This window comes from Thalassophryne amazonica, chromosome 14, assembly GCF_902500255.1.
Source record: "Thalassophryne amazonica chromosome 14, fThaAma1.1, whole genome shotgun sequence".
NCBI classification, from domain to species: Eukaryota; Metazoa; Chordata; class Actinopteri; order Batrachoidiformes; family Batrachoididae; genus Thalassophryne; species Thalassophryne amazonica.
In genome coordinates this window covers 23,780,768-23,800,683 of record NC_047116.1, presented here as the reverse complement: position 1 = coordinate 23,800,683, position 19,916 = coordinate 23,780,768, and the positions used below count along the sequence as shown (strand labels likewise).

General features: G+C 39.9%; 2 protein-coding genes across 3 annotated transcripts in view; one reads left to right on the top strand and one right to left on the bottom strand.

Annotated features, from left to right (window-relative positions):
• Positions 1-12,511, top strand: part of gpr143 (G protein-coupled receptor 143) — a 29,001-nt gene extending 16,490 nt beyond the window's left edge. The window contains exons 5-9 of the mRNA XM_034186147.1: positions 4,897-5,006; positions 5,085-5,193; positions 8,870-8,987; positions 9,075-9,330; positions 11,444-12,511. Coding sequence (XP_034042038.1) covers positions 4,897-5,006; positions 5,085-5,193; positions 8,870-8,987; positions 9,075-9,330; positions 11,444-11,547 — 697 coding nt within the window. The 3' untranslated portion in view covers positions 11,548-12,511. The remainder of the gene's footprint in view (positions 1-4,896; positions 5,007-5,084; positions 5,194-8,869; positions 8,988-9,074; positions 9,331-11,443) is intronic.
• A 512-nt stretch (positions 12,512-13,023) lies between these two features.
• Positions 13,024-19,916, bottom strand: part of tbl1x (transducin beta like 1 X-linked) — a 72,559-nt gene continuing 65,666 nt past the window's right edge. For both annotated transcript variants that reach the window (XM_034186144.1, XM_034186146.1), the window contains exons 12-15: positions 19,096-19,223; positions 18,196-18,361; positions 17,990-18,091; positions 13,024-15,511 (exon numbers count right to left, since the gene is read on the bottom strand). In XM_034186144.1, the coding sequence (XP_034042035.1) occupies positions 15,485-15,511; positions 17,990-18,091; positions 18,196-18,361; positions 19,096-19,223 (423 nt within the window). In that variant the 3' untranslated portion in view covers positions 13,024-15,484. The remainder of the gene's footprint in view (positions 15,512-17,989; positions 18,092-18,195; positions 18,362-19,095; positions 19,224-19,916) is intronic.

Below are 19,916 nucleotides of genomic sequence, written 5' to 3'. Positions count from 1 at the left end.
TTTATTTGTTGTTATCTATCATCCACCTGGTCGTTACTGTGAGTTTCTCTGTGAATTTTCGGACCTTTTGTCTGACTTAGTGCTTAGCTCAGATAAGATAATTATAGTGGGCGATTTTAACATCCACACAGATGCTGAGAATGACAGCCTCAACACTGCATTTAATCTATTGTTAGACTCGATTGGCTTTGCTCAAAATGTAAATGTGTCCACCCACCACTTTAATCATACCTTAGATCTTGTTTTGACTTATGGTATGGAAATTGAAGACTTAACAGTATTCCCTGAAAACCCCCTTGTGTCTGATCATTTCTTAATAACATTTACATTTACTCTGATGGACTACCCAGCAGTGGGGAATACGTTTCATTACAGTAGAAGTCTTTCAGAAAGCGCTGTAACTAGGTTTAAGGATATGATTCCTTCTTTATGTTCTCCAATGCCATATACCAACACAGGGCAGAGTAGCTATCTAAACTCTGCAAGTGAGATAGATTATCTCGTCAATAGTTTTACCATTAATTAATGCTTCGATCTTAAATATGATCAATCTATCTTTATTAGTTGGCTATGTACCACAGGCTTTTAAGGTGGCAGTAATTAAACCATTACTTAAAAAGCCATCACTTGACCCAGCTATCTTAGCTAATTATAGGCCAATCTCCAACCTTCCTTTTCTCTCAGAAATTCTTGAAAGGGTAGCTGTAAAACAGCTAACTGATCATCTGCAGAGGAATGGTCTATTTGAAGAGTTTCAGTCAGGTTTTAGAATTCATCATAGTACAGAAACAGCATTAGTGAAGGTTACAAATGATCTTCTTATGGCCTCAGACAGTGGACTCATCTCTGTGCTTGTTCTGTTAGACCTCAGTGCTGCTTTTGATACCGTTGACCATAAAATGTTATTACAGAGATTAGAGCATGCCATAGGTATTAAAGGCACTGCACTGCAGTGGTTTGAATCATATTTATCTAATAGATTACAATTTGTTCATGTAAATGGGGAATCTTCTTCACAGACTAAGGTTAATTATGGAGTTCCACAAGGTTCTGTGCTAGGACCAATTTTATTCACTTTATACATGCTTCCCTTAGGCAGTATTATTAGACGGCATTGCTTAAATTTTCGTTGTTACGCAGATGATACCCAGCTTTATCTATCCATCAAGCCAGAGGACACACACCAATTAGCTAAACTGCAGGATTGTCTTACAGACATAAAGACATGGATGACCTCTAATTTCCTGCTTTTAAACTCAGATAAAACTGAAGTTATTGTACTTGGCCCCACAAGTATAATAACTTGTGGGTCCTTCATTGCGCATATTCAGCAAATATGTAGGACTGCTTTTTTACATTTGCACAATATCGCTAAAATTAGAAAGGTCTTGTCTCAGAGTGATGCTGAAAAACTAATTCATGCATTTATTTCCTCTAGGCTGGACTATTGTAATTCATTATTATCAGGTTGTCCTAAAAGTTCCCTGAAAAGCCTTCAGTTAATTCAAAATGCTGCAGCTAGAGTACTGACAGGGACTAGAAGGAGAGAGCATATCTCATCCATATTGGCCTCTCTTCATTGGCTTCCTGTTAATTCTAGAATAGAATTTAAAATTCTTCTTCTTACTTATAAGGTTTTGAATAATCAGGTCCCATCTTATCTTAGGGACCTCATAGTACCATATCACCCCAATAGAGTGCTTCGCTCTCAGACTGCAGGCTTACTTGTAGTTCCTAGGGTTTGTAAGAGTAGAACGTGAGGCAGAGCCTTCAGCTTTCAGGCTCCTCTCCTGTGGAACCAGCTACCAATTCAGATCAGGGAGACAGACACCCTCTCTACTTTTAAGATTAGGCTTAAAACTTTCCTTTTTGCTAAAGCTTATAGTTAGGGCTGGATCAGGTGACCCTGAACCATCCCTTAGTTATGCTGCTATAGACTTAGACTGCTGGGGGGTTCCCATGATGCACTGAGTGTTTCTTTCTCTTTTTGCTCTGTATGCACCACTCTGCATTTAATCATTCAATCAATCAATCAATCAATTTTTTTATATAGCGCCAAATCACAACAAACAGTTGCCCCAAGGCGCTTTATATTGTAAGGCAAGGCCATACAATAATTATGTAAAACCCCAACGGTCAAAACGACCCCCTGTGAGCAAGCACTTGGCTACAGTGGGAAGGAAAAACTCCCTTTTAACAGGAAGAAACCTCCAGCAGAACCAGGCTCAGGGAGGGGCAGTCTTCTGCTGGGACTGGTTGGGGCTGAGGGAGAGAACCAGGAAAAAGACATGCTGTGGAAGACAGCAGAGATCAATCACTAATGATTAAATGCAGAGTGGTGCATACAGAGCAAAAAGAGAAAGAAACACTCAGTGCATCATGGGAACCCCCCAGCAGTCTAAGTCTATAGCAGCATAACTAAGGGATGGTTCAGGGTCACCTGATCCAGCCCTAACTATAAGCTTTAGCAAAAAGGAACGTTTTAAGCCTAATCTTAAAAGTAGAGAGGGTTTCTGTCTCCCTGATCTGAATTGGGAGCTGGTTCCAGAGGAGAGGAGCCTGAAAGCTGAAGGCTCTGCCTCCCATTCTACTCTTAAAAACCCTAGGAACTACAAGTAAGCCTGCAGTCTGAGAACGAAGCGCTCTGTTGGGGTGATATGGTACTAAGAGGTCCCTAAGATAAGATGGGACCTGATTATTCAAAACCTTATAAGTAAGAAGAAGAATTTTAAATTCTATTCTAGAATTAACAGGAAGCCAATGAAGAGAGGCCAATATGCTCTCTCCTTCTAGTCCCCGTCAGTACTCTAGCTGCAGCATTTTGAATGAACTGAAGGCTTTTCAGGGAACTTTTAGGACAACCTGATAATAATGAATTACAATAGTCCAGCCTAGAGGAAATAAATGCATGAATTAGCTTTTCAGCATCACTTTGAGACAAGACCTTTCTAATTTTAGAGATATTGTGCAAATGTAAAAAAAAAGCAGTCCTACATATTTGCTGAATATGCGCATTGAAGGACATATCCTGATCAAAAATGACTCCAAGATTTCTCACAGTATTACTGGAGGTCAGGGTAATGCCATCCAGAGTAAGGATCTGGTTAGACACCATGTTTCTAACTTTTGTGGGGCCAAGTACAATAACTTCAGTTTTATCTGAATTTAAAAGCAGGAAATTAGAGGTCATCCATGTCTTTATGTCTGTAAGACATTCCTGCAGTTTAACTAATTGGTGTGTGTCCTCTGGCTTCATGGATAGATAAAGCTGGGTATCATCTGTGTAACAATGAAAATTTAAGCAATGTTTTCTAATAATACTGCCTAAGGGAAGCATGTATAAAGTGAATAAAATTGGTCCTAGCACAGAACCTTGTGGAACTCCATAATTAACCTTAGTCTGTGAAGAAGATTCCCCATTTACATGAACAAATTGTAATCTACTGGATAAATATGATTCAAACCACCGCAGCGCAGTGCCTTTAATACCTATGACATGCTCTAATCTCTGTAATAAAATTTTATGGACAACAGTATCAAAAGCAGCACTGAGGTCTAACAGAACAAGCACAGAGATGAGTCCACTGTCTGAGGCCATAAGAAGATCATTTGTAACCGTCACTAATGCTGTTTCTGTACTATGATGAATTCTAAAACCTGACTTGAAACTCTTCAAATAGACCATTCCTCTGCAGATGATCAGTTAGCTGTTTTACAATTACCCTTTCAAGAATTTTTGAGAGAAAAGGAAGGTTGGAGATTGGCCTATAATTAGCTAAGATAGCTGGGTCAAGTGATGGCTTTTTAAGTAATGGTTTAATTACTGCCACCTTAAAAGCCTGTGGTACATAGCCAACTAACAAAGATAGATTGATCATATTTAAGATCGAAGCATTAACTAATGGTAGGGCTTCCTTGAGCAGCCTGGTAGGAATGGGGTCTAATAGACATGTTGATGGTTTGGATGAAGTGACTAATGAAAATAACAGACAGAACAATCGGAGAGAAAGAGTCTAACCAAATACCGGCATCACTGAAAGCAGCCAAAGAGAACGATATGTCTTTGGGATGGTTATGAGTAATTTTTTCTCTAATAGTTAAAATTTTATTAACAAAGAAAGTCATGAAGTCATTACTAGTTAAAGTTAAAGGAATACTCGGCTCAATAGAGTAAAACCTCTTAAATCATTCTGAAGTCAGTTTTAAGCAGAATCAAAGCAGTTTTAAGCAGAAATGAGGCGATAATCAGTGAGTCGCTGATGCTTTGAAATGACAGAGTTGCAGTGAACGCAGCACCAGCAGCTCGTCCCGATGAGGCGCTCTGATCACTTCCTCCATCTTTTATGATTGTTGTACAAAAATTTCAGTATCTGTTGCTGATATACATGACTGGAGTGCAGTTTTAAGCAGAAACGATGTGATAAGCGGTGAACCGTGGCTGAAGCTCAGAAATGACGCATGCGCAGTGAAGGCAGGGTGGACTGATTTTTAGGGGGGGGGGGGGCGTTCGGTCGGCGATACCGGCTTTAAGCCAACATCACTCCTACTGCACACCTCATCGCTGTGACGCCGTCCTCACACATACCCTGCACCACCCTCACATCCTTCTCTGCAACTTCTAACGTCTTCATACAATAACACATCTCGTTTAACACACAATCATAAGCTTTCTCTAAATCCACAAGCACACACTGCACTTCCTTCTGGTCTTCTCCACTCCACAAACACTCCCAAGGCAAATGTTACATCTGTAGTGCTTTGTCCTTGCAGGAAACCCTGTTGCTGCAAACAGTAGTTGCAAACATCATTGTATTTTGTTGCTTGATTAGGTCTTTAATTTTCACACAGAGCTTTAGTCTTGTGAATTCCAGTGCTGTTTGTTCTGTTTTCATGCAGTTGTGAACACGGCTTGGAGCACGCCATCCCTCATTATGTCACCACGTACGCCCCCATGCTGCTGGTCCTCATTGCCAACCCCGTGTTCTTCAATCGGACCGTATCTGCAGGTCACTGGCCTGCAAACTTCTTACATATTTTTCTATTTTATGTGTGTAAATGTAATGTCAAGTCTATTCTACTATTAGTGACATCTTTACTGAAAGGAAGACAAGGAATCTACACGGAAAACGAGAGACGGCTAACCAACGAGATCAAAGTACGCTTCTTCAAAATAATGCTGGTGTTCTTCATCTGGTATGTCCAATTACATTTTTATTTTCTGTTTTATACAGATGCACATAAACACAAACATGGGCGTGGCCTGGAATATAAATGTGAGAGTAGATCTGGTCTGGATAAAACACACAACTGCCAGCATTTTTAAAGAATACTTTAGCAGATTTACTCAAACATTAATGAAAAGCACGTCATAAAATTTGTGAAAAAGTGTTATTTAGGCTTTGAAATTTGGGGAGCATATCTGAATAAATAAGCAAAACCAGAAATCCAACATTTTATAGCAGGATTAGTCAGTCACATTCATATGATAAACATTGTCCAAAAATCAGAATTGGTTAACTGAATAAATTTCTTTAAAACAAAGTTTATTTGGCAAAAATTACTCATACACACTGAGATGATGCATCCTAAAAAAATTAATGAATAAATTAGTGAAATAAAATTTCAGGTGTTTAAAAATAATCTATCTTTCTGCCTGTTTTTTCAAATGGAAAGTTATTGCTTGCCACGCCCCCTGCTAAAAGTTAGGTGGAGCCAGACTAATATAATAGCTGAGAAGTCTCACAGATCATGTGGGCGGTCACAGAGACCAAGGAGGAGTTTAGATGTGGATTTCTGTGACCTACAGCACATAGGTGCACAGCCAGACAACTGCGGGATTTGGGGGATGTTCATCTTTTAATGTAGAATATTGATAAAGAATTACACATAATACAACCCCTTTAAATTTACTGACAGATTTGGGGATTTTTTTTTAATTACCCAAGGCCATCAAATGTGGCCATTGGATATTGCGAAGACTTTGCGTCCGTCCATCTGTGCTCAGCATAAGTCCAGTCCTATTACTGCCAGGGTCTTCAAATTCACAGGGAACATTCTTGGGACACAGACCTTGGACAAGTTCAAAGATGGCTAACCTTGACCTATTTTAAGACGTATTTTAAGAGATTAAAAAGTCACATTCTGTTTCAATCTGTTCCAGATTTTTTTTTTTTTTGAGTGGCGAGGGTGACAGCTAATCAGAGTAGAGCTGCACTGTGATGTCAGTGGCAGCGCTCTGTAGAACTGCTTCATTTATGTGTTTATATAACATGTTTTTCATATATTCTGTAAAAGACAGTGAGAAGTAAACATTTCTAAAACTGAAAACAGTGTTTTTGGATACTAATAACACCTCTGAAGTGATTTGCAAGACATTTCAATCAATCAATCAATTTTATTTATATAGCGCCAAATCACAACAAACAGTTGCCCCAAGGCGCTTTATATTGTAAGGCAAGGCCATACAATAATTACGTAAAAACCCCAACAGTCAAAACGACCCCCTGTGAGCAAGCACTTGGCGACAGTGGGAAGGAAAAACTCCCTTTTAACAGGAAGAAACCTCCAGCAGAACCAGGCTCAGGGAGGGGCAGTCTTCTGCTGGAACTGGTTGGGGCTGAGGGAGAGAACCAGGAAAAAGACATGCTGTGGAGGGGAGCAGAGATCGATCACTAATGATTAAATGCAGAGTGGTGCATACAGAGCAAAAAGAGAAAGAAACAGTGCATCATGGGAACCCCCCAGCAGTCTACGTCTATAGCAGCATAACTAAGGGATGGTTCAGGGTCACCTGATCCAGCCCTAACTATAAGCTTTAGCAAAAAGGAAAGTTTTAAGCCTAATCTTAAAAGTAGAGAGGGTGTCTGTCTCCCTGATCTGAATTGGGAGCTGGTTCCACAGGAGAGGAGCCTGAAAGCTGAAGGCTCTGCCTCCCATTCTACTCTTACAAACCCTAGGAACTACAAGTAAGCCTGCAGTCTGAGAGCGAAGCACTCTATTGGGGTGATATGGTACTACGAGGTCCCTAAGATAAGATGGGACCTGATTATTCAAAACCTTATAAGAAGAAGAATTTTAAATTCTATTCTAGAATTAACAGGAAGCCAATGAAGAGGCCAATATGGGTGAGATATGCTCTCTCCTTCTAGTCCCCGTTAGTACTCTAGCTGCAGCATTTTGAATTAACTGAAGGCTTTTTAGGGAACTTTTAGGACAACCTGATAATAATGAATTACAATAGTCCAGCCTAGAGGAAATAAATGCATGAATTAGTTTTTCAGCATCACTCTGAGACAAGACCTTTCTAATTTTAGAGATATTGCGTAAATGCAAAAAAGCAGTCCTACATATTTGTTTAATATGCGCTTTGAATGACATATCCTGATCAAAAATGACTCCAAGATTTCTCACAGTATTACTAGAGGTCAGGGTAATGACATCCAGAGTAAGGATCTGGTTAGACACCACGTTTCTAAGATTTGTGGGGCCAAGTACGATAACTTCAGTTTTATCTGAGTTTAAAAGCAGGAAATTAGAGGTCATCCATGTCTTTATGTCTGTAAGACAATCCTGCAGTTTAGCTAATTGGTGTGTGTCCTCTGGCTTGATGGATAGATAAAGCTGGGTATCATCTGCATAACAATGAAAATTTAAGCAATGCTGTCTAATAATACTGCCTAAGGGAAGCATGTATAAAGTGAATAAAATTGGTCCTAGCACAGAACCTTGTGGAACTCCATAATTAACCTTAGTCTGTGATGAAGATTCCCCATTTACATGAACAAATTGTAATCTATTAGATAAATATGATTCAAACCACCGCAGCGCAGTGCCTTTAATACCTATGGCATGCTCTAATCTCTGTAATAACATTTCATGGACGTTAGCGTGGTGATGTCACAGGCTGGTACCTACCTGCAAACTCCATTTCATTTGTGTGTAAATGTAACCACGTTGTCGTATAGCAAGAAATAGACATGTCTAAAACTGAAAACGCTGCTTTTGTAACCTTATAATGCCTCTGGAGTGATTTACAATACATTTCGGGGACATTAGCGTGGTGAAATCACAGGCTGTTAGCTAGCTGCAAACTCTGTTTTGTTTGTGTGTAAATATAACCTCTTTGTCATATATTATGTAAACTGAAAACACTGTTTTTGTAACCTGATAAGGCCTCTGGAGTGATTTACAAGACATTTTGCGGACGTCATCGTGGTGATGTCACAGGGAGCTAGCTGCAAACTCAGTTTCATTTGTGTGTAAATATAACCTCTGTCATATATTATGTAAAAGCTAGCAAGAAATAAACACATCTAAAACTGAAAACGCTGTTTTTGTAAACTGATAACTTCTCTGGAGTGATTTACAAGACATTTCTTAGATGTCGGCATGCATGCTAACTTTCACTAACTCATAGCTAACTTCCGCTCTTGTCAAAAGCTCATAAACATAAATATTGTTTATGATTGATTGATAGAGGGGCTTTATTGAACATGTACAAATTGTAAGATAATAGGATCTTAATAACGTAAATTATATATATATATATTATAAAGAAGACAATGCTCATACAGCTGAGGGTATTTTCGCATTGCGTTATATTTTTAAGTAACTGAGGCGAGCTGGGGCATGTTGTTGAAGCTTACACTTTGTGCTCTCCTAGTCGACTCGTGCTGTGGTGTCTAATTGTTGCAGTAATGTGACTAACACAAGGCACAGTTATGACTCCTCACATGCTCGTCACTGTCCACTTGTTTTCCATTCAGTTGTTTCAGGATATTAGAGACAGACATCAGTTGCAGCACCTTATTTCTTCCAGCCAGAACACAGACTAATTTTTTTCATGTGACATTCTGCCGTTTCCTTTTAGCTGGATTCCAAACATCATCAACGAGAGCCTCCTCTTCTTCTTGGAGATGCAGATGGATGTCAGTGACGTCCGCTTCCACAACATCAGGAACGCGGCGCTGATCACGTGGTTCGTCATGGTGCGTCGCAAACCACAAACACACCTGTGTGCTGAACATGTCACTTTTATCTCAAACATGACTTTTTTTTTTTCCAATCTCTTCCAGAGTATCCTGAACCCCATGCAGGCTTTTCTCAACACTTTGGCTTTTCACGGCTGGACGGGTTTTGATTTGGACTTCAGCCTGCAGAGGAAGAGAGAGATATTCTGGGATTCACTTTCTACCTCAGCACCCAACACAACCAACCACAACCCCACAGCAGGACCCACTGTCCTCTACGAGGGACACGTCCAAGAAGCCAAGAAAAACAACCTCGGCAACGGACACCACACCTCCGACGCCAACAGTATCCTCTCAGAAGGTAATTGGCCTCGTTCGAGCTCACCGGTGTATCAGGGCTGGTGAAACCTTACACCAACACATGGTTCAGATGGTGCATCCTGATGGGACTGGAATACTTGATTATGAAAATGTCATAAACCTGGGGCATCGACCCACTCTGCTTCCCAGGGGCTACTTCTGGTGTAAGTAGTCTACCATGTATTGGTAATGAGTTATATTCACAAAAATATTGCTTTATCCTTCTTCCCATGCAAATATAAGCCCCAAACAACCACTAAATGTAATCGACCCATCAAACTCTCAGGCTACCTACTTATGGTGTAAGAAACTCATGTCATATACAGCAAACAATCATAAATCAACACCTTATCTACTGTATAATTATTATATATTATAATTATTACTGTGTAATTATCAAGTGTATTAAAATCTGATGGTAATCCTACCTATTCTGACAACCATGAGTAAAAATGACCTCCTTGATGGGGTTGTCCCCCCCCCCCCCCCCCCATCTCCTGTACAGTCTTGTCATAACCTCCGCCAACGAAGTTGGGTGGAGATTATGTTTTTGTTTTTTTTTTTATGAACAGCCTGGAACCCCCAATTTTTCATATATTAGTATGAAATTTTTACATAGGATTCATATCCTGATAGACAAGAACTGATTAAATTTCAAAGGTTAAAATCAGGAAAAATATTGGAAAAATGCCTATCCTTTAACATTGAACAAATATTCAAAAACTCATAACTCTGTCAAAGATCAAATTTCTTTCATATTTGAGAGTGTTGCGTAGGATGATATCCCTTATGGACAAAGTTTGATCTGGATCTGATCCGAATTACAGATTTTATGGCGATTTAAAATTAACATTGAAAACCCCATTTTATGTATATTTTAATCAAACTTGCCCCAATCACTCTCATATTTGAAAGCTGAGGTGCGGATTGGCACTCATTATCACCTGGCAAAGTTTGATCTGGATCTGGAGGTTTGCTCTCTATGGGCTTGCAGTTGGTTACTTAAGATGTTAATACTACCCCCCCCCCCAAAAAAAAGAGCTGCTATACTGACTGAAAAATACAAAATGCAGAACCGGGACAGTTATGCTGCTGTTTTCATGTGATGAAGAATGTCCATATTTATGATGTCAGTTCCACTGGAGACATGAATTGTATTTTGGGATGATTTAGTCAAGAATTTTGACATTTTTGTACCATTTTGCAGCTGTGATTATGTAAAAAACTGTTAATTGTTGTTGACGATGTCTTTACATGCCGGGTCTTTAGAGATAAAGTTCATAATTTTCAGCATTTGTGATTTTCACTCATTTGTGACTCATTTTTATCAAGGAAAATGCGTTTTCAGCACATTTATGTCAACTTCCCAAAATATATTTGTTGTTTGCTGAGGAGGAAATGTACTGCGCAAAAGTCTTAAACCTAATATTTATTAATGCTATTTTTATATATATATTTTACACATCAATATGGTAAGGGTCATTTTGTTGATCATCAACAAAAGATCAAATATAAACGTTCTGTATATAAACTTTCCAAAAGGAAAATAAATTGTCATCTTGTCCATTTTACTCAAGCAAACTGCATTAACTTATCGTCTTAAAGTAAGACCTTTACAGGGCTTACATTTTGTTAAATATAAAAATTTAAATTTTTAAACCAAAAATAATATAATGCATGATTCCAAAAAGACAACAAATGGGGTCATAATGAATAAATAATTGATCAAGATGATATTAATTTACAACCATTAAAAGCAATTGTCTCAAATTCCTAGGGTACCTATGGTGTAAGTGTCAACCATGTATTGTTAATGAATTCCAAGAATAATGTCTTTTTCCTCCTTAGTATGTTTATATATGTTCCAAACAACCATAAAATGTAACCAGTCCAATCTTTCAGGGTACCTATAGTGTGTTGTGTTCACAACAAAAATCACCGTGTTCATGAGTATAACCAAAACAATTCAGTTTTATATGTTAATGTTTCACCTCCCCTGCCACCCCTTTTTTTAAACCTCAGAGTTTTGACAGCTCATCATTTTTTTGTTAGTTGTTTGATAATTGGAACCTCTAATATTTATCCACTAATCTACTCCTATTTTGTCTTGCTAGGTTCAGAGTCTAGTACACTTGAAATCCACGTTTCCAATGAGCCACGCAACTATGATGATGTAGACTCTGACGGAGAATCCTTGGAGAACTCTGTGGGGTGCTAGCTGAGGTCACTGTCGACCCCCCCCCCCCCCCACACACACACCACCTACCCGCCTTTTCTTCGATACCATTACATTCTGGACAGCTTCCTCCTATCCTCCTTTTGAGTTTACCCCCAGACGGGTTTTGTGAGAATAACGGGAATGCTGGAGTAAGGTTTATATTACGAGACCATTTCTTATTTTTATTAAACTTTTAAATGGGTCTGCAAAACAATACGTATTCCTGACCCCCATCAACTGCAGCCAGAGTCTTACATTTCCTGCACAGTCTCTTGCAAAGAAATTTAACTAACTTTGTCTACATATGTGTCAGCACAACGTGTGCACATTGTGTGAACTGAGTATTTTCCGATTGTTGCTGTTTGAATGATTTTCCAGATTATTTCTGTTATCCTCCTCATGTCACAGCGATCTACACACATTCTGAATATAGAAAATGTTTTGGCTTGTCCCACTGTTGCTTGAAGTCAGATATAATGTATATCCACACCTACACGGGCATTTTGGAAAGTGTGGCTTTTGTCACTTCATTTACATACAAGCTGGGTTTTAGGTCTCTGAAAACTGTGCTTTTGTAAAACACTTCTTGTTTGATGATGCACTGTGCTTTCAGGTGGAAAGGATATTTTTAAAACAATGTCTGCTTGGATGGGATTTATAATTTTTTTTAACTAAGGCATAAAACCGCCATTTTCAAAAATACCTGTGTACGTGTGGACGTTGCCTCATTCTGAAGAAATGGCTGTAATATGCAGAAATATGCACTCAACCATAAACTGTAACCAGCTATTGTTAGCACAAGTGTGCCCAGGTGCATTGTACACATACTATTTACAGAGTAACAGGATATGTATTATTTGAGCAAAGGTATTGTATTTCCAGTTTACACAATTCCACCTATCAATTTTGTATTTTTGCACACTTCTGTTTTGTACAAAAAAAAAATTAAAACTGAACATTTAAGGTTTTTTGACTTTGGTTTCTTGATGTTTTGCAAAAATTACAGAATTCTGTAAACTGCACTTGAGCTGGATTCAAAGTCAGTGCAACAAAACCATTTACATGCACATTAAACCACGTCAGCCGAAACTTTCCTGGTCATATTAACTGAGTACACCAGCAACAAACAACTGGTTACCCCACAGTTCATGATTAAAAAAAAGGAAAAAAGTGGCATCCACCAATCACAGCAGTAGCAGTTTCAATTTAGGATTGTGGGTAGTGTAGTTGTTTTTGTTGATACTGCAAATAAAACATGCTTTTGTTAAAATAAGATTAATACCATACAGAACTGTGGCTTCTACAGGAGCACAAACCATCATTATTCAACATCATAGCTCTTCCTGAATCCATTTTCAGTGGTTCCAACTTTTAAGCCCATAATCTACATCCCTACGGAGAAGAAAAATGGGATTTTTTGAACCTTCCGGAACCACACTGTTGAGCTCTGAAATAATCCAAGACACACCAAGCTTGTTTCCAATATCAAAATAGAGCAATTTATTTGAAATACTGAATGACTTTGTTTTCCTCTTGGAAACGGGTGACCACACCCTGGATCAGGGTGCGAGCGATGGTCGCCGTCACAGCATTTACTCCATACTGGGAACCTCAGCACGCCAAGATGGCCGCCACTCCACAATCCATTTCTCAGTCTGACACAGACAATAATGGCTCTCAGCAAAGGGAAAATAAAAGTCCTAAAACAGTGAACCAACATCAGCATCCAATTAAGATGTTCACATATCACGAGAAGGGGGGGAGATAAAATCTTGACCGTTCACTTGCAGCAAAATCTGACCTGCTGAACTAATCCTGACAAACGCGCACGTTACATCACGCAGAGTTAGAAAGGAACCAGGAAAAAAAAACAAACATTGGAGACAAGTAGAGCAGAGAGTGATGTGTAGAGCATACCGTTAAAACTCACCTCACCATATAGTTCAAATCTGACCAGTTACAGTGTTTGCAGCTGAAATGTTCATCGTCTGACCAAAACGTGCACGGTATTTTCAGTAGACTGACAAATGTGCAGGTAGCAGGGAGGTGGGCTACTCAAATGTAGACCTGGGTTCAACATCTGGTCACATGACCTGTCCCCTACGTCAAACTTTATCTGCATTGTCTCAGTCCACCCAACTGGAAATCGGTACCGCTTCTGGCTGGGGAAGTGACCTGCGATGGACCAACGTCCCATCCAGGGGCAGTCATAGACTTGGATCCGCTTCACGCGACGGCCCGACATGCCAAAGAGAAACCCCACGAATGTTAAGACAGTAGTCTGTGACACAGCTCTGCGTGACTTTAACCCATGAGGTTATTATGATGTAGTTTGCACAAAAGAAGAAAATTAAAAGCAGCAAGCCAAGCAGTAGGCAGACTTGTTAGGGGGGTTGAAGGACACGTCGTCCCACCATATTCAATAATAGAAAAATGTTTTTACATGCATCATGATACTGAAAATTTCGACATGATACCTATTAAAAACGGGAAAAAATACAACTCAACTTCAATCGAACGCTCTGACACCAACGGTGAGACAACATGGCTGTGCACGTTTTTAAAGAAATGTACATTAAACTTCTAACATAATCCCAGAAAAAATAACAATAAATTGACAAGTTCTTGATGCAACTTTCCCGCACAGTACAGTCTGTAAAATGGAGGATCTAGAACATTACATGAATGATTTATTGTTGGAAGAACAACCTTCCATTTGAAGTCCAAAAGATTAAAGTCAATCCCACTAATGCTGGTTTTAATAATAATAATAAAAAATATCCGATTATGAATCTTGCATCAAATACCAAACAGGATTGTGAGCTGCATCGTTACACCTTTTTCACTATATTGTTGAGCCACTAAACGCTCGACTCGTGAACGGTAATCAAGTGAGGAAAGTGTCAGATCTGACTCAAAGCCATTATGAACAAAGCAACTTGATATTTTGGGTACAACTGGATGAGTTGAACAAAAAGTAAAAGAAACCGATGTTGCGTGCACACCTCACAGATTATGAGCAAAGATATGGCAGCTTTCGTGACGGAGCTTCTACACGACGGCAATAAAGTGTGCTGTATATAAACATAAATACACAGTATATAAGTCTGTGTATTTACCTAATTTACAACTTTACATTCTTTAAATTTACATCCACAAATGAGAAAGGTTTTTTTTGTCTCTAATCACACCTTTCACATTTTGTCAGAAAGAAAAGAAGAAAAAGCATTGCTTTTTTTTTTTTTAAGCGTACTGAACAGATCATTTTCGGACGTTGGGAGAATTATTTCTTCCACTTTTTAGACCAGACGTTAAGTGTGATTTAACAGCTATCAGGTAGCGGCACACTTGTCTTTGATTTGACGGAGTCCGTCCCACAAAACAAGAAGTGTAGTCTTGGAACTATCCTCCACAGAGGAGACTTTTGCCAGTGCTTCCGTCGCAGTGTTACATTCATCATGTCCCCTGTTTTTAATTTTGGCATGAAGTAACATTTGCACAGAGGAGTTTGAAAACCACAACCTGTCTTTCACAATCTCTTGCCCTTCACAGCCAAACACGTGTATCATTAACACTTTTTTCATCTCGGTGTTTCCACACTTACGCCCCAATAATAGCTTGAGGGATCGCAGCACTTCCTCATTAGGAACCTTTTAAAAAGGGAGTTGGATTCAGTCCAGTCTTGGGGATTTCTGAACTGACTTCCATCGTGGCCTCAAACGGGCATGTGCGTTTTTAAAAAAAAACACACGTCAACAAACACTTAAGGTGCGCCGAGTTCAGCCGCTGTTGCTCCTTGGAAACTGCCGCAGACACCTGGTTTTAATCCTGTGAGGTCTTTTTGTTTCACGCCATCTTACAGCAATCAGGGTGCTTGCTGATGAGAGAAGGCAGTTTCCAGCACATTCCGGGATTTGTCAAATCGGTCCCAAATCGACTATTTTCGGAGGTCAAGGACGCATACCTGGAAGATACAAAGGTCACAGGACTCATGTAAAAATATGCATCAAAAAAACTACGTTTTCCAAATTCTAGTCTTGATGGTTTTGGGTTCAGGTGCTTTCACATGTGACTACACTGATATGGTTCAAGCATTTTCCTGCTGAATAGTTTTATTTAATCCAATGTGAAGGTGAATTTTCAAACTTGAGTGTGAATGAAAAACAACAAAATCATGATGTTTGTTCAATTGCTAAAGTACTGTTAAAGCCATGAAGACACACCTGAATTAAATTTGGTCTCATCAAGGAATCAAGCTATCAGATTGAAAGGTAGCCATGGCAATACATTTACAACACATGCTGGATTTCTGCTGTTCCACAGAGACAAAGGGTTTTGCTGATCGGTATATGAAGCTAGAATGAGGCCAGAAGCCACCACAGCTGAAGGTTCTGGAAGGGTCAATCTGCATAATGAGAGTTGACTGTGGACGTTTCTGCAGGCTGTAAAGCTAAATGTGTGAACTACAGATGATAACCTGTGTGTGCTTACGAGTGGCGCTTGATCATTTTTATCTTGAGCTTGAGAATTAATTAAATTGGGAAATATCTACTAATATAAGTTGTGGTGTCCCAAAGCAGCCTGTACTCAAGGTTTTGAAATGGAGCAGTATTTCCAGGAGGTGATCATTTAGCATTAATGCAGGTACAATAGAGCCAAGAGTGCTAGTGTGTGCGTGTATATATTAGGGATGCAGCAAGCCACATTTTTTCCACTTTCGATCCCGATACCTGAATTTGGATATCCTTCGATACGATACTATTCTGATACCAGAGCTCTGTTTGCTTTAATATAATTATTATCATTACTGTTGATTTATATGAGAATATTTTGTATCACCAGTTATACAGCTTCATGATAAAGTGGTAAAGAGGAGGATTTTCTTCAAAACAAGACCTGAACGTTCAGCTACAATTTGCCAGAAGGCACATCTGAGATGCAAGCCGAGATTTGATGTTTTGGTGAAAGATTTATGTACTTTTATTTATTGCTGGGTTAGTGGCTGAAGTTTCATCTCTTGAACACCAGGTGGCACACCCGTCCCGTTTTCAGGATGGAGCCCATTTCCAAAATACAAGAAGAAACCACCATAAAATACATAAAAGTACTTAATTTATTCATATCTGGAGTCAGTCTGGGTAAATCGTCACACCCATCCTGCTGGCTGCTTTCATCTTTCTGGTCCCAGCTAAAAATAAAAAAAAAATCCTTCTGCTCTTTAATTTGGCACTTTTTCAAATGTTTGATTCAGTTTGCTGTATTGTAGGTCACGACGGAGCTTCCGCCTCTCAGTACAATGGCGTTGCAAACATTGCACATCACTGTCCTGCTTTGCGGTGTTTCAGTGGACATGTCAGTGACAGTACTTCTCAATGCTTGCCTGCTACTGCTGCAAACTGTGGAAGGGGCCTCCTGAATGGAGGAGTCTCATTGAGACACGCCTCTGTTCAGAACCCCCACCATCACCACCAACTCCGCAGCCAGCAACCACAGCAGCCCACAGCACTGGTGGAGACTTCTCAGCAGACACACATGCGGTTCCTGGATCGGAAAACTCCACAGGTTGTATCGGAAATATTCGATCCGTGAATTAGAAGCGGATTGGATCAGCCACATCCCTAATATATACATATAAGCATTTTAATGTTAATGCAGCAGCAGCCACACAGCTAAGGGGTTTCATGGCACCATGACGAGCCAACATTTGAAAGTTTATAAATCTCAGCTGACAACAAGAAAAGTTGTTTTGAAATGTTGCATGTCTGAAATACAGTCCATCCCAGACCTGGTCCTCTGGACCCAAAATACTGCACATTTTACATCTGTGCCTGAACGTCTTAGAGCAGATCAGCTCAGTCAGGTGTGTTCAGCTAATCGACAGCGGGCTGAACAGTGGAACACATCTGTACAGTCGTGGCAGAGAGAAAATGGAAAATGTGTAGTAGGACCCGGACTGGAACACACCACTGAAATAGATTATGCCGCACGTGACGAAAGCTGATCAAAGGAGTGTAACTGTAGAACTCCACAGTGCCAGCCGGGGGACGACAGGTAAATACAAATACTGATTATTTCTAAAATGTTTCAGAAAACTGTTTTTTGCTCCTGAGAACAGCTGTACATTATTGGTGGGACTGACCACTGTGGCAACAAGACAAGCCATGGGGAAACACTCGAAGTGAGTACAGCTACAAGGATTTTAGCAATTATTTTTTACTATTTTAGCAACCACATTATTTCACAGCAACTATTTAGACCAAGTTCAGATCTGACCTCATTTCATCAGAACAAATACTTCATCTGGACTGTCAGAATAAACATCACCGTATGATTTTAACCAAACTGCAGGTGTGAATGCACCCAAACAAAAACGAATTCATATAAAATACACATGTAAATAACTAGTCACAAAAGCTGCCTTTCAGTCATTTTAAGGCCTTACCGAGCCATCTGATGCACTTGCACCAACTTTGTCTCCAGTGCTGTTCCAGCACACCTCAAAGATACCTCCAGTCCCCCTGTAGCTGTGCACCAAGGCCCCGGTCTGAAAGAGTAACATACGGAATAAGTGACCAGCTCCATGAACAAATTACAATCAATGCGCTCCTCTGCTGTTTGGAGCAGTGCATCTACCAGTCAGACACGCACCGTGGTGTTCCAAATGTGGACACACTTATCAAAGGAGCCACTGGCCAGGTGTTTTCCATCAGGGCTGAAGGCCACGCTGTAGACGGGCTCCTGGTGTTTGGTCAGTGTGTGAATACAAATCCCCCGCTCCACGTCCCACAGTCGCACTGTCGAGTCGAAAGAAGCACTGCGAGTGTGCAAGACAACACGAGAGTGTAAAAATCAGACACAACAGCAGCACCACACACTGTCAATCATTTGAATATTCAACAGAAATGGAATTTTTCTGACTAAACTTCGAAAAACTCCAAAGGTGGGGCAGGAAATGTGGAAAAAAATAATGCATTTGTCGGCTTCAACACGACACAGTTTGACACCGTGCATTTAAAAAAGATCTTGCAAACTAACCTGTGCGTCTGCAAACCTAAACCTGAGATACTGTTAAAAGGCTGTTTTCAATTATCATGTCATCAACAAGACATTAATAGGCTGATCTGCTACTGTGCCTGAAAAAAAGACTTTACGGAAGAAGCAATTAAAACTGGATGGTGAATGCACAATGGTGCCATTTAGTTGAGATTACAAACTTTCTTACAAGCGGTGCCAATTGTGGCACTTTTCTATTCAGAGGCAGGCATGTGCGCTGGAGCGTCAGTAAGGGCTTTAAATTCCTGCAGTGTTTGAAGTAGTACGCTTACACATGCATGCACATCTGGGTCAGAGGGCAACACTGTGGCCCGCTAAGAATTAATAACACGGGGACTTTGCCCGAGACTTTTTAAATACTGCACTATGAGACGTGTCCGACCTCTGACCACATTTGGAAGCACTGTCCACTTTATAAGATGATTAGTGATCGTCTCAAAGCTGAGCACCGTAGATGGGAGTGCATCATGCGGTTGTGTGCGGATGATTTCCCACCTGGCGAGCATGATGTTGGAGTTGGGGTTGCTCGTGCCAGGCCCTGTGGGACTCCATTTGATGGTGTAGATTTCTTTACTGTGAGCCTGAAGATCATGGACACATGAATCCTGTTTCATACTCCAAATCTAGGTGGGGGGAGAGAGGGAACACACACGCAAACAAAACCATATTAGTAACAAAGGAAATTAAATTCTTATACAGGTGCTGGTCATATAATTAGAATACAATGAAAAAGTTGATTTATTTCAGTAATTCCATTCAAAAAGTGAAACTTGTATATTATATTCATTCATTACACACAGACTGATATATTTCAAATGTTTATTTTTTTTTTATATTTTAATGATTATAACTGTCAACTAATGAAAATCCCAAATTCAGTATCTCAAAAAATTAGAACATTGTGAATAGGTTCAATATTGAAGACACCTGGTGTCACACTCTAATCAGCTAATTAACTCAAAATACCTGCAAAGGCCATTAACTGGTCTCTCAGTCTACTTCTGTAGGCTACACAATCATGGGGAAGACTGCTGACTTGACGTCTTGCCTGGGCTAAAGACAAAAAGGACTGGACTGCTGCTGAGTGGTCCAAAGTTATGTTCTCTGATGAAAGTAAATTTTGCATTTTCTTTGGAAATCAAGGTCCCAGAGTCTGGAGGAAGAGAGGAGAGGCACAGAATCCACATTGCTTGAGGTCCAGTGTAAAATTTCCACAGTCAGTGATGGTTTGGGGCCATGTCATCTGCTGGTGTTGGTCCACTGTGTTTTCAGAGGTCCAAGGTCAACAGAGCCATCTACCAGGAAGTTGTAGAACA